This window comes from Muntiacus reevesi, chromosome 15 (assembly GCF_963930625.1).
Source record: "Muntiacus reevesi chromosome 15, mMunRee1.1, whole genome shotgun sequence".
Lineage (NCBI taxonomy): Eukaryota > Metazoa > Chordata > Mammalia > Artiodactyla > Cervidae > Muntiacus > Muntiacus reevesi.
Genome location: NC_089263.1, coordinates 28661671 through 28676917, shown reverse-complemented (window position 1 = coordinate 28676917; position 15247 = coordinate 28661671). Strand labels below are relative to the sequence as shown.

The window sequence follows — 15247 nt, the reverse complement described above, 5'->3', positions numbered from 1 at the left end:
TTTTGAGCCCAGGTTACACGGAGGCACAGAGGGCAGGCGGTGATGCTACCTGTCCTGCCTCTGGGGTGCCTGCGGGAGAGCCCCGGGTCGAAGCGGGCGTTCCTGGGGGCGGGCGGGGGTGGGACTACAATTCCCAGGCTGCTTTGCGCGCCCGCCAGCCGTGCGGAGCGGCAGGGCTCAGGGGAGGGGGCGCAGCGGCGGCGGCGGCGGCGGCGCCGAGGCGCTGGGGGCCCGGGCGCCGGCGGTTGGCTCGCTGGCTGGCAATGCCGGGGCCCGCGGCCCGCGGGGAGGAGGGCGGCGGTGGCGAGGGCGCGGCCCCGGGTGCCGCGGCCGAGCCTGGGGCAGGGCCGGGGCGGGAGCCGGCGCGGCTGTGCGGGTACCTGCAGAAGCTGTCCGGTAAGGGCCCGCTGCGCGGCTACCGCAACCGCTGGTTCGTGTTCGACGCGCGCCGCTGCTACCTCTACTACTTCAAGAGCCCGCAGGACGCGCTGCCCCTCGGCCACCTGGACATCGCAGACGCCTGCTTCAGCTACTCGGGCCCCGACGAGGCGGCCGAGCCCGGCGCCGAGCCGCCCGCGCACTTCCAGGTGCGCAGCGCGGGAGCCGTCACGGTGCTCAAGGTGGGACCGCGCCTCTGCAGCCCAGCACCTGCCTCCCGGCAACGCGCGCACACGCCCTTCTTCAGTTCCCTCCGCTTAGCCTTGGGGCTGCCCCTGGCACCCAGCTCAGACTAGCTCCTCTGCCCATCGGACTTTCTCCGTCCTCCCTCTCTTTCTTAAAGCCCGTCTGCCAGCCTTTCCCCGTTTCTTTCTCAGACTCTGTCCTCGTGTCGCTATCTCAAGCTCTTCATCTGAGTTTAGACCAGAATGTCTGGGCCCTCCTCAGCCCCTTGACCCGTTGTCACCCGCTGCGCCTTCCCTCGGGTCCTTCTCTGTCCACCTCCCCTCCTCTCCTCACCCCTCTTCTGTGGATGTCCTGTGTAACTCTCCCAGGCATTCATGACTGAAGGCTTCCTGCCCTTGACTAAATTATTACTCTCTTCAGCTGCCTCATCTGTAAAATGGGGATAGTAGTAGTATCTACTTCTTGGGGGAGTTGGGATTACATGAATATACGCTAACCACTGGTAAATGTTATGGCATCCCAGATTATATAGACAGGGAGTCAGAGATGGCAGGGCCTTTAGAGAGAATCCACTGCAGCCCCCTCCAGAGTCAGCAGGGATACTGCTGCTAAGCTCACACAGTCAGTCAGTAGCAGAGCCTGTTTGCTTGCTCCCTGCTTTGGCTGGGAGAGGAGGGAAAGGGTTCCTTCAACCAGTCCTGCCTTGCGCATTTGAAGCTTCCTGTGTTGATGCATCGAACTTGCATCAGGAGTCACCCTGGTGCTCAGAAGCCCCTCCTCCCCCCTTGTTCTTGGGGGGCTCCCATCATCTCCTAGGGGCCCTCCTGTTTCCAGCACCTGAGCCAGTCTGGGCCTTGGCCTGGAAGCTGGTCTCTCTCCCAGCCTCCCTCCTTGCCTGGTTCCTGTGAGCCTCCACCCTCACTCATCTCTGTCTCTCTTCTCTTCCGTATTGCAAGCTGGGTTTCTCCAGAGCAGCAGGGCTGGGCTGGGATGTATGAAAACTTTGCAAAGCTGGCCAAGTAGAGAGCAGAATGGGCTGAGCCTAGCACCCTTGGCCTTGTAAGCACAGGGCTGTTCCCGGGATCTCTGAAGCCAGCAGCAGTTGGGGCTGCTCCCCGAGGTCGTTTTTCAGAGTTTTGTCAACTCAGTTCTTGCTGTTGCAAGCAGAGTCTGATTACTGTGTTCTTGTGTCCTTTTAGATTCTTCCATCCCTTCTTTAAGTGGGTGCAGACAGCCTGGTTCGCCAAAGGAAGCCAAGCAGAGTTGTAGTTCAACTGGGGTTTACTTAGAAGCATTTGTGTAAACTTTGGAGTGACCCTAGCAAGTACACAGGGACTTTTGCCAAAGAAAGACTTGTCCTCACTGTCGTGGACTGTCCCTTTGTACAGCTGAATTTCCTGTCGAATTGTTTGTTAAAACAGAAAATAGAGCATCCTGTTTCAGCTTTTCTCAGATGACTTTGGAGTCCTCTATCAGATATTTTCATTACAATTTTTTGAATGGTGGAGATATCTAGATAAGTGGGGCTACAAAATGCAGTATCAGGAGTGCGGCTTTAGAGCTGGATGGACTTAAACTTATGGCTTGAATTTGCTGCTCACAGGCGTTGAGCAGATTATACAACCTCTCTGTCCCAGTTTCTCCTTCAGCCTAATGGGAATCTTACTGTCCTCACTGGTTAGTTTTGAGAATTCTGGGAAATGGCCGGCACAGAGTAGGCAGTACATGGCATCCATAAGAAACATCAAGTAGTGTTTTTAGCCATTCTGTAGTATGTTCGTGTAATGGAATATTATATAGCAGCGAACATCTAGGAATGAGAGCTATAAGTGTCAACATGGATGACTCCCATAAACATAAAATTGAGAAAGAAAAAGTTACAGGTCGCATACAGAGGTATGATTCATGTAAAAATTGAGATCATGTAGATGCATATGCTGTGTGGGAATGGAGAGCTCTGTTGGGGTGATAAGCCCTGCTTTCAGGATGGTGGTTTCCACTTGGGAAGAGAGGGGAATGTGAGTGGAAATGGGTGCCTGGGGGCATCCACTGTTTTTGCAATGTTTTATTTCTAGCACCAGGTGGTGTTTGTTTTATTATTCTATTTATCTTCTTCTATGTTCAGAATATTTCTCTCTCTCTCTCTTTTTTTTTTTTTTAAATGAAATAGATCTTCACGTAGGTTACTGACTATGGAACATTTTGGTATGTAAAGCTGAATTAGTCATAGAATAAGAGAGAGCATGCCTGAGGCCAAGGGTCTGCTTTGTAAAAACAGTGGAAATGGAAACACAGGCTAGGCTCTTCAAAAGAAGGGAGCAGTCAGAATGCAGGGTTTCAGAGTAAGGAGTGTGTTTTAAGAAAGATGAATTTTAGGGTACGGTGATTCCTTCTGAGCCGTGGGAGTAAAAATTTTATGGTGGTAAAAGTGGAAATTAGCAATTTATCTTCCTTTTCACCTTTCGCATCCAAGAACTGATTCCCTTAAGCTTTAATGCTTCACTTTAGGGCTGCTCAGCTGTAATGCAGACCTTGATTTCTTTTTTTTTTTTTCCCAGACCTTAATTTCTAAGGGGGTTGTAGGTTAGTGAGGATTAATCCCTACTCAAGGTTTAGCTAATGTATATAATTTTATAGGTACCATTTCTTTTGACGGGTTAAAAAGAAAAAAAATCACTTTGCTTATTGTATTATCATATGGTTCTTATTTTAAAGTGACTTTCTGCCTACTCTGGAAGAGCTGTGGTTTTGTTGAACTTTTCCAAAATGTTTTACTGCTTGAGTCTTAATGAAAGCTGATATTGGAATTTCTTAGTAAACTTTTCTGTTCCTAAACTCAGAGATGTGGTCCATGCCTTATTTTACTGATGAGGAAATGGAGGCCAGAGAGGGAATGTGATTTGTCTGAGATCATGAAGATAGACTGAGACCTTCTTGGATAGTAGATTCTAGGAACAGTGAGTGTCCAAAATGCCAAGTATCTAATTCTCTTATCTGTTTTAACAAGTCTTCCTTTTTTTTTTTTTAACTTCAATGGCTTGGGATTAGATGTCATGGTTTTTCCTGTAATGCATTGAATTTCTGTCCTTTTCATACAGAATGAAAGCACCAGCAGCATTGTACCTACTGATTCTTTACCAGGCTGTATGTACTTGTTACTTGACATTTGGAAACTGCTACAACAGTCAGATAGAAACTGATGCTTCTTGTGGTGCTCTGTGTGTGTGTGTGTGTGTGTGTGTAGAGGTGCTGGAGGCTGCTCTCTGAGCTTTGCTGGGATCTGAGACACAGGAGTCTGTTCTGGAGAGAGCTGTCCCATAGAGAAGGAGAACATGTGACTGACTGGGAGGAAAGCTTGAATGACCCTGCCCTGCCAGATTTCTGCAGTTCCCGGAGTGAGGAGCGTCATCAGACTGTCAGCAGATTCACCCCACTCCCTCTGCTGTGTTTCTTGAAGGCATGTGGTGCGCAAATGGACATGTGTGTTGGTTTTTGAGCCACACGTAACCGAACAATCATGCATGCCTATTCTTAACCCACTTTTGTGGGAAGGACGCACATTCTCTGGTGTTGAAACTGCTCTCAGTCTAATGACAAACATTTGTTAGCTTGGTTAATCACAGTGTGTACAGTACAAAATAGATGGGGTGTACCGGCGTTCTTGGCTAAATGGTTCTGCTAAGCTGTTTGTCCCTGAGGCATCTGCTCAGGGGTCTTGAAGTGTTAGTTAAATCTTTTATCAAGACGTAACTTTTCATGGGTTTGTCGTGGCTTCCCAGCGAGTATGTTCCTTAAAAGTAGGTACAGTTTTGTGGGTGTGATATCACAGAATCTTTTTGTCTCCCACTGCCTGTCATACAGGCCTCACTGTAGTGTAGTCTCCCCACTATTTCCTGCTCAGGAGGACCCCCAAGGGCCGCTGTTTGTATCCTCGCCTCCCAGAACAGCGCCTGCACAAAGTAAGTGCCCAAGTAGACATTTGTTGAATGAATGAGTAGAAGGTGGTTACCCAGTAAGCCTTGGTTTTGGTGTGAGCTCCAACCCTTTAGAAGTGATCAGCCAGAATTCTCAAATGCCTCAGATGACATTCTCACCATGTGTCATGGAGGTGGCTGCCATTCAGGGAATGCTCAGTGAATATGACAGGCATCAGGGATCTAGAAGAGGGATTACCATCAGTCCTTAATTCTCATGTCTCTCGTATTTCATGCCTGCAGCTTAGACTCTGAGGGCATTGTTGTGGCAGTGAGTGAGTGATTACGTGGTAAATATTTGAGGTCTTGCACCAGTGCCGACTCTGGGACTACTCTGCTCTGATGTTCTAGTACAGAAACAACTGTAGAATGAGTGTAGATCTGTTCCCATATTTTTGTTTATGGACTATGATATATAAATGTCATGTAATTTTCACATCACAAAATGCAGTTCTTCTGATTTTTTTAAAAAACTATTTGAAAACATAAAGACAAGGAGATCCAGCCAGTCCATCCTAAAGGAAATCAGTCCTGAATATTCATTGGAAGGACTGATGCTGAAGCTGACACTCCAATACTTTGGCCACCTGATGCGAAGAGCTGATTCATTTGAAAAGACCCTGATGCTGGGAAAGATTGAGGGCAGGAGGAGAAGGGGATGACAGAGGATGAGATGGTTGGATGGCACCTTCGACTCAATGGACATGGGTTTGGGTGGACTCCGGGAGTTGGTGATGGACAGGGAGGCCTGGCGTGTTGCGATTCATGGGGTCGTAAAGAGTCAGACACGACTGAGCGACTGAACTGGACTGAAAGACCATTCTTGGCTTACAACTGTGTAAAGATAGGCATTAGGCTAGATATGATCCTCAGCCGTAGTTCACTGACACTGGTGTTTTAGGAAGGCCTGGCTGGGCACTTCTCATTCATTTGTTCACTCACTCTCACTCTTTATGCTTAGGCACTGCAGGTATAGATTGAACAAGGTTAGCCTAGTTCCTCTCCTTGAAGAGTTTTCTGGGTAGCCCAGAGACAGGCGTTTATAAAAATAAAGCAACGCCAACGAGTGCTGGGAAGTTTAAAAGGAAAGAGATGGGATGCCTGTGTAACAGGGGCTCTGGATCTAGTTTGAAGGGAGGAGGGAAGACTTCTTGAGGAAGTGACTTTTGAGCTGAGGTATAAAAGGCACATTGATGTTAACTGGAGGAATGGAGAGAGCAGTGAATGGAGAGAGAGGATTTAGGGAGAGGAGGGGCGGGAGCAGAGACCCTCGGCGCGTCTGAGTGTGTAGGGGATTCAAGGAATCCACAAAGGCAGCTGGGTGGACGGGAGGGCCTTGTGGCCCTCGCTGTAGGAATGCGCAAAGACTTTTCAGCAGGGCTTGACAAATAGTTATGTTTTTCTTTTTTTTTTACCCCCCACCCCCCAAACTGATGGTTGGATCATGTCCAGTATTTTCATCTAATTATGTTGGAAGATGTCTTGTGTATTAAGAGTTGAAATACTAATATGTTACCCACCGGCAGACAGGTTTTAAAGAAGATAAATGCAAAGTTGAAGATCTGGTAGTCCATTGCCTCTTTAGCAACACTTAAGCTCAGAAATGAGCTGGGGCTGCTGGATCAGGGCTACTTGGCTACGCTGGGCTACCTTTCCTGCAGTATTCCTCACGGCCGCCTTCCTTGACTCCTCTCCTGTCCCACTTGCTCTGCTCATAGGCATGCATGTTGCCAATTTCCTTCCCCTATGGAGGGAACTGTTGCTTGAGAAATAGAGGGAGGGGTCACATGCCTTCAGGTTGAGATCTGGTGAGCACCAGCTCTCCCATCTCACTGAAGCTTCTGAGGGGTGGATGGTCTCCTTGTTCAGCTGCCTTCACCCATCAGCCTTCCCAAAGAACAAAATATAGATAATAACCCTCTGTCCAAAGAAAGAAAAGAACCCTATTATTGTAGAAATGACTCTCCAGTTGTGGGAGCGGAAGGGGTTTTGACTAGGAATTTTCAGTTCTTTTAGAGATTTATATAGTAGGGCAGGAGTCCCCAGCCCCTGGCCTGTGAACCAGTACTGGTCTGCAGCCTATTAGGAAGCAGGCCGCAGTCTACGGCCATACCACCCTGAACACGCCCGATCTCGTCTGATGTCGGAAGCTAAGCAGGGTCGGGCCTGGTTAGTACTTGGATGGGAGGAAGCAGGCCGCACTGAGGAGGTGAGCAGCAGGTGAGTGAAACTACATCTGCTGCTTCCCACCGCTCCCTATCACTCGCATTACTGCCTGGACCATCCACACCCCCGCCACCACCCCAGTCCATGGAAAAATTGTCTTCCGCTAAAGAATCTGGTCCCTGGTGCCTAAAGGTTGGAGGTTGCTGTAGTAGGGTCTTAGTGACATTTGAGTGGGTGTTTACCTACATTCTGGCAGGCCCAGTCCTCAGTGGGTTTTGCTCACTTTCACAGAGTGAATACAATTTGGTGAATTAGGAAGTAGTGACGCCTCTGACTAATGTTCTGCTAAGTACTGTACTTAGAGAACTAGGTGAAGTGAACACGCTGGGCACTTATGTGTGAGGGAGGCCTCGAGAGTCAGGAGGCTAAGGTGGTCTCTGGAAAGGCTATGGGTTTCATGATCACCCAGTAAATAATAGCTCACCAAGCAGCACAGGAAACCCCGAATGGACAGGTTCAGGATGGTGTTCCTCCCTAAAATGGGCCTTGTCCTGTTTTGGTTTTTGAGCATCTGATGCTGTGTCCTACTGGAGTGTAGGTTTCCTGAGAGCTTAGACTTCTGGGTTCACCACATCAGCCTTAATACTTAGCAGAGTGTCAGCCACGGATTAGATGCCCTGTGTAAATCGGTTGGATTGAATGAACACTTCAGACCCTTATTTCCTTTTGGGGTGGGTGTGTGGTGTGCTCACGTTGCATGGTCAGAAGGAGGTTTGCAATGTCCATTTCTCCCTTTAGCAAATATTTTTGAGCATCCACCATGTCATAAGCATCATGCTTTTTCTGCAGATACAGCAGTGAAAATTTTCCATTTAAGAAACTACAGTGCTGAGACTTTAAAAATAGATTAGCACCTGATAGCTTTGAAAAAAAACTTTGGAGAGAAACCATATTGCCTGTTGTATTCATCTCTGGGAGTAAACATCAAGTGTCTGCAAATTTTTTGATTCTGAGGGAGGTCTGGAATCTTTCCATAGTAAATGAAGAGAGGGGCAGGGAAGCCTGAAGGTAAAGTACAGGTTTGAATATCACCCGGGGCCAGAAATCTGTGGTTCGTACAGTAATTTCCGTGGGCATTGCCGAATTGGGGGGATCTGTAATGACTGAACGTGGAGATGACCCCTGGAGAAATGGGCTGAGGAGTTGGCTAGGTTTTGGTGTAATTGTATAGCTGTTCAAAGATTTGGTTCATTTTGGGTGAGCAAGAAGTGTTCTCAGTTGAATGGGAATTAACATCTTTTCATGATGTTGCCAGGCCATTGCTTAACTTGTTTTTAGGTTGATTGTGTGGGAGAATAGGAATCTGGAGGAGAGGGGGACAGTCAGGAGCTGAGATCCTTTGGCCTCCTCCCCTGGTGGCTCAGTGGTAAAGAATATGCCTGCCAATGTGGGAGATGGAGATTCGATCCCTGGGTTGGGAAGATCCCCTGGAGAAGAGAATGGCAACCCACTGCAGTATTCTTGCTTGGCAGAGGAGCCTGGCAGGCTGCAGTCCGTGGAGTTGTGAGAGTCAGACACAGCTTAGGGACTAAACAACAGCTGGCCCTTTCCAGGGTCAGCCCTCCTGGAAAGAGCAGACTTTCCTTGAGCAGTCTGCCCTCAGGTGAGAACTTGTCAGGGTGTCAGATGGCAGGCCTAGAGATAGACTGGAGGCCAACAGGCCAGTGTTATTAGAGATGTTGATCCTGGATTATAGGAATTATTTCTAGGCAGTGAGCCCAGTTTTCATTTCCCTTTCCAGCTCTGTGATGTCCAGGGGAGACTGTGCTTGCAGAGAAGGGGCCTGCATTTGGAAATCTGATGCAGCTACTGGCCGTTCACCTAACAACCTTGGTTGGACAAGGCCCCGATGGGCATCCAGTGGGAGTCAGGTGTTGCCTTTGGCCTCGGGGAGCCTGTTCTGTCCAGCCCTGAGTGTCATTAGGGCATTGTCATCAAGTGGCTCTGTGAGGTGGAGGAGGTCACCAGTGTTTTTGTTCCAAGGGTCATTATCCCTGAGTCAGCACTGACGAGACCCTCAGATCAGCCCGTCTTGCTCCTTGTATGACAGAGTAAGAAGCTGAGTCCCACAGCTAGTTAGCTGCAGCCCTGACACTAACCAACCCTCTTCACACACACATCTGAGTGATATTTAGCTATTTTAAACCCAGTGGCTTTATGCTATTTGCTTCATATTTCTATCTTACTCCCTTAGTAGGAAATTGGGCTTCTTCTATTTTTAGTTGTTGGACACAAGATTCTAAAATTGCACATTTTCCTCTCAGGTACTGTGGTACAGATGTAAGATGTTCAGTCACATGGAGATCGAAAATTAACAATACAGATGATAAACTTCCAGTGGGAGTTGATTGATAATAGACATTAGTGGTATTTCCCTGGCACGGACTAGACTTACACATCCCTGTTTAGGAGCCTTCCCTTTGGCACATTTCCTCTGTGCAGAGAAAAACTAACCCTGGTGTGCATTTTTTTCTCTTGCTGCTCTGTAAGCCATGCCCTCTGGCCTCAGAAGTGAACCAGTTTTTTAAGCTTCACAATTTACAGCTCTCTTACATTTACTGTCCCGGAGGTAACATGCTGATAAGGCTTTCTTTGATTTCTGTCCTTTAAAAGACATCTCCTGGAGAACTGTGGTCTTCAAATTTAGTGTGGGGAAGGAGCCTCCTGGGATCCTGTTAAAATGCGGGTGGTGGGGGTTCTGCCCTAGAGATTCCGGTTTAGTTGGTTGGCCAGGGCGGACCTCAGGAATCTGCTTCCTTATCCACTGTCCTGCCCCCCTGCTGCAGACCTCTGGTCCTCTCTTTGAGAAACACTGCTCTCTTCTACCTCATGAATGAATGTTCTCTTTGACCATGAAGTAAAGACTGGTCCTGTGAGAGGATGGTTTTCTGAGTGGACTAGAAATAACTAAACTGCGTGGGTGGAGACCAGTGAAGTGTGAGCCCTTTATCCTTAGGTTGACACTCTGTGGTTTATATCTGCCCACCTTCTTTGCATCCTGAGTTTCTTTGCTCCAGAGCAATGGTTTGGGGCCTGTGACTCCCTCTCCCCAGTGGCCCTGATGTTTCTGTCCCCCTGTGCTGATCACTTAGTTCCTGGCACACCGGCATGTGTCAGGGTTCCTCCTGGGCCATTCAGAGGGAAGCTCCCGGAGGCCGTCCTTAGGGTGTTTCTGGGAGAGGGGGTTTTAATGATCACCACCACCAAATAGCTGGTAAGGAGTTGTAGAGCCTTCGGTTTTTCACCCAGAGAGGGGATTGATACAGGAGAACCATCTGGCACTTTCCTGAGATACCAGCTCTATCTTAAAAAGACTGTTAGAAATCAACATGCTTCCCAAACACTCCAGTAAATTAACTGAAAGTTTAGGCAGATTTTTGGTACCAGGCTCCCATGTTCCCTGTAATCTCCGATGGTTGGAGCCTGGGAGTCTGCCCCTCCCAAACCCCCGATCATAAAACTTCATATTAAGTCAGTCATTCCTGTGTCCTCCTTTTAAGTTAAAAAAACATCAAGCCAGAGTGTTGCAGTGTTGCATGGTGTGTGGAAATCATCACAGGCAGAGGTGGCGTGGGGCTGTTCACCCGTTTGCCTGCCGTTGCTACAGGAGTTCTTGTTTATCCTGAGCTCATAAAACCCTGGCACTCTTTTATTGTGCAATGGCAGAGCTGATAGGGAACATAGGAATGCAGCCCTGTGGTCACTCGGAGGCCGCATGCTCGCCTTCCCTCTGAAACAGAAAGCGTTTTGACAGGCTTCCACATTTCCTGCAGGGAAGAACAGGCCCAGAGAGTGGCCTTGTCCTTGCCCGTGTCTTGGTGAAATCTGTCATCTAGGCCAGGCCTCTCGCAAGCCCAATTAACTTTATTGACCTCTTTTCCTGTAACATGCATTTGTGTGTGTGTAGGCATCTTCTCCTAGTCCCCTGCCCTTGGTTTAATCTCTGTTAAACTGTTAAGGATGGGTTTAAGAAATATCTGTTCTCTCAAGGCGTTTGCTTTTTAAAAGAAGATGCTTGAGGGCTAGAAATGGCCAAACTCCTCAGACTACCACCTCCCAGAATGAGGGAGAAGAGGGGCACCTTCCTGGGGAGAGGCTGCCCCCTCCCTCTCAGACTGTTCAGGGAAAGTGATGATGGGAGGTCTAGGTTCTTTAGATTAGAATTCATGTAATTATTTTGCATAATAAGTTATATGAAAATGCTGACTTCAAGATAGCAGTTTAAAAAGACAAAGCAGTAAGAAGTTAGGGTGTTATTAGAGGAGTGGAGGTCCCTATAGTTGCACTTCATTTTCCAAGGAGCCAGGAGATTCAGTATTATTTCCCTTCTCAGTGTCTGTCGCTGGGCTGAAACAAGATTTCAAAACCTTCCCAGGGGTTTTTGGAAAAAAACTACTTTTTTTTTTTTTCCCCGTTGGTAGTGGGCCAGATCCCTTGAGATTGTTTGCAAGCTCATGCTTTTGAAATGTTCAGAAGAAAATTTGGAACCTAAAATTATTTATCAGATACGGGATTATAGTCTTTTTTTGATCTGAGATGTGTTTTGCATTATCAGGCTGTTTATGATATTCTTGTGCTTTTTATTGCTTGTGGAAGAAGTACCTCGGAAATCCAAAATAACCTTCTTTCTTTCTTTCTGTTCTTTTTTTTTTTTTTTTTTTGCTGCACCTTGGGGCTTGCCAGATCTTAGTTTCCCGACCAGAGATTGAACCCAGGCTATGGCAGTGAAAGCACCGAGTCTTAACCCCTGGATTGCCAGGGAGACCCCAGATACCCTTCTTTAGATTTAAGAAATGAAAATTCCTTCATTATGAACAGGCATTGCATATCCTTTTAAGATATGACTGAGTCAGACTATCCATGCAGTCTCAATTGCTTTCTATGACTTAGCAAACTTAGTCCATCTGTATTCTCCTTCTTGTGACTTCATGGTGACTGTCGGTTATGCAGTCGGCCCTGACCCTTTGGGGAGGAGCCCAGAGTTCACAACCTAAGTGGATAACTGATGTGCTGTGTCATCATCATGTATGCAAGATTGGTTCTGTAAGAGATGTCAGATGGCCTCCTAGATAGGATGTGTGAACTAGATCTTGAGGAGCAAGTAGGCATTTGCATGTGGGTTTAGTGCAGTAGGAGCAGGGGTCATTGAAGCTCAACTGGCTTCTGTGTGCCTGTTGGGTGGGGGAAGGCTCTAGTCCTGTGGAGTGTGGGGCAGCATGGATCAGGTGACCATGCCACATTGCTCAGCATTTGGGAGCCACTAGAGAGTTCTAAGCATGGGGCAAACATATGATTTTGTTGGTTACGTGTAAGAAGGTGTGGGGAGGGAGACTGAGGACAGCAGGGCCAGTTAGGATATTCTCGCAGAGGCCCAAGGTTGAAGAACCAGATGAACGTCAGGGAGCGAGAGTCTGAGAGACTGACGAAAGGGTCTTTCAGACTTAGAGACCTTGTGATCCTTTTATGTTGGAGAACAGTTCCTTTCTTCTGCATATTTGTTTATGTTTAGTCTTATTATTGCTCACTGCAGTCTATTTTAAAAGAAATGTCTTTAGAGCAGAACTGTGGCTCAGAGCATCCAGTGGGAGAACTTTATAGCTGACTGATGGTCATGCTCTCTCCAACCCGGTGAAACTGTGCAGACACCACCCATTCCTTTGATATCCTGAGGACCTTCTGTACTGTCAGAGCCCAGCGTCTGATGTGGGAGTTGTCTTTATCCAGGAAGCCAACATACTATTTTTATTTAGTGTGCGTGCGTGGTCAGTCACTCAGTCATGTCTGACTCTTCACCACCCCATGGACTATAGCCCTCTAGGCTCCTCTGTCCATGGAATTTTCCAGGCAAGAATACTGGAGTGGGTTGCCATTTCCTACTCCAGGGGATCTTCCTAACCCAGGGGTCAAATCCGCGTCTCCTGCTTTGGTAGGTGGACTCTTTACCACTGTGCCACCTGGAAAGCTGTATTTTTATTTACTTCCTTATTTTTGGCTGCACTGGGTCCTTGTTGCTGCATGCAGGCCTTCTCTAGTTGTAGTGAGTTCAGGCCACTCTCCAGTAAGTTGTGCGTAGGCTGTTTATTGCAGTGGTTTCTGTTGTGGAGCTCAGGCTCTAGGATGCATGGACTTCAGTAGTTGTGGTGTGTGGGCTCAGTAGTTGCGGCTCAAGGGATCTAGAGCTCAAGCTCAGTAGTTGTAACATGTGGGTTTAGTTGCCCCGTGGCATGTGGAATCTTCCCGGACCAGGGATTGAACTCATGTCACCTGCATTGCAAGGCGAATTCTTAACCACTAGACCTCCAGGGAAGTCTGCCAACACACTTTAAGTTGAACTTGGCTGTTGGTTGAGGTCATCAACATTTTTGTATCTGAGAAAGACCATAGAGGAACTTCTAGATTTCTGTTGAAATGTTGAGAGGATGGACTTTGTCTTGGACATGCACTTCTCCTTCTTCCCCTTGATAGTAGGGAACACAGACCTGGGTTTGAATTTTGACTGTGCCAATTGGCTGTGAGATAGTGAGTGATCATGATAATATGGATAGTTGATGCCTAATGAGTAGTTAGTGTGTGCCAAGCACTGTTCTGAGCTTAACACGCATTAGCTCATGTTCTACTCATAACAGCATAACATGAAGTAGATTCCTGTTATTCACATTTTACCAGTGAGAAATCTGAGGCACATTCAGTAGCTTGGCTGTTACAGCCAGCAAATGGCCGAGCTGGGATTTGAACTCAGTTAGGCTCCAGAATCTGGTAGGTAATACTTTGGGCAAATGGATGATACCATCTTGTGAGATTGCTATGAGCTTTATTTTTTTGTTATGAGCTTTAAATGATAGCATGTATTAAGTGTTCAGTACAATGTCTGGCACATAGTCATCATTTACTTAGTAGTATCTAATACTGTTAGTAATATGAATGTATACATTATGAAATAGTCTATATAATTTTGTTCCATTTTTGTAAAGAAAATTGCCATGTGTATTTATGGATAGAAAAGTATCTGAAAGGATATACTCCAAAGTGTTGCCTGAGGTTATTACTGGTGATGTGGTTATGTACATTTTATTTTATTCTTTGTTTTGCTGTATTTTTCAGATTTTCCGCAGCAGACGTGGATATTGTTATTATTTGAAATAAAAGTCTATGGTTTGTTACTGGGTTTTGCTTTTGTTTTTTAAAGCTAAGGAGGCACTCCCAGGCATACAGGAGTGCTTTAAGCACCAGCAGAGTAAGGTGTCCCTGCAAAGTTATGGAACTCCACACTGTGCTCAGCAACTTGGAGGTGGTTTGGTCTTTTTCTCACTTTGTCATTTGTCTTTTAATTTTGTATGGTGTTTTGGACACACAGACATTTTTCACTGCTGTCTTTCTGTTGGAGTTTAGACAGGTATTTACATTTCTAGAGAACAGAAATATTACAGCAGAGATTATTTCCATGTTGCTGGGGTGAGTAATCAAGCCTGTGGAAATCATTGCTTCCCTGCTCCTGCTCAGCCTGGAGTCAGGTCTCTTGAGTTGCCTGTGCAAGAAGCAGCTCTGTGGCTTACAGTCTGAAGATCTGTCCTTCGAGGACTTGGGGCTCAGTCCTGAGAGAGCGTTGGTTTTCCTTGTCCACAGCGTCAGGGCACACGGCATTCGTCCTGGCTGCTGGTTGTGCTTCAGTGTGAGCTCTTCAGGAGATGGCTGCACAGATCTTCCTTGTCAGTTTCTGATATGCCAATGGCTGGATTAAAAGTCAGATCATCCCTGTGTGCCTTTAAAATTTGGCAGAAATGTACGCAAAGGCATTGTCTACTAATTTAAATGGTTTCTATTTTGCATTTAAATCTTGAATCAACGTTGAATTTATTTTCTTTTATGTTGTGGCCTGGGTTTCAAACCTAGACCATAATTCTTGATACTTTTATTTCTTTCCAAAATTTTAGCCAATTGTCATAATGGCTTTGTTTAATGATTAATACTTTTCCCACTGATTTGATTTGAAATGCTGCATAAATATTTTTATATCTACTTAGCCCTGTATTTTGATTCTCTGGCAGTAGAGTACTGGTATAATTATTGTGGCTTTATAATATGCTTACCCATTTGGTAGGTCAAAGCCTCACACCTTGTTTATTTTTTCAGAATTCTCAAAGGTTAAACTTCCAACTAATTTTGTAATCTCTTTGCCATGCTTTGAAGAACTTTTTAGAATTTTGGCTGGATTTTTTTTTTAAGTTTCTATTGATACATAAGGCTTTCTTAAATATTTGCCTATGCATTTTATGTTTTGTTGTTTTTTTTTAAATTTTTTAATTCTTAAAATTTTTTTCTGCACTATGTGGCATGTGGGATGTTAGTTCCCTGACCAGGGATTGGACCCGTGCCCCTCTGCACTGGACATTTCGAGTCTTAACCACTGGACCCCCAGGGAATTT

The 15247-nt window shown here is 46.5% G+C and overlaps 1 protein-coding gene across 1 annotated transcript in view; it reads left to right on the top strand.

The window, feature by feature from the left end:
- The first annotated feature begins 217 nt into the window (after positions 1–217).
- Positions 218–15247, top strand: part of TBC1D2B (TBC1 domain family member 2B) — an 88683-nt gene continuing 73653 nt past the window's right edge. The window contains exon 1 of the mRNA XM_065906451.1: positions 218–620. Within this exon, the coding sequence (XP_065762523.1) occupies positions 264–620 (357 nt within the window). The 5' untranslated portion in view covers positions 218–263. The remainder of the gene's footprint in view (positions 621–15247) is intronic.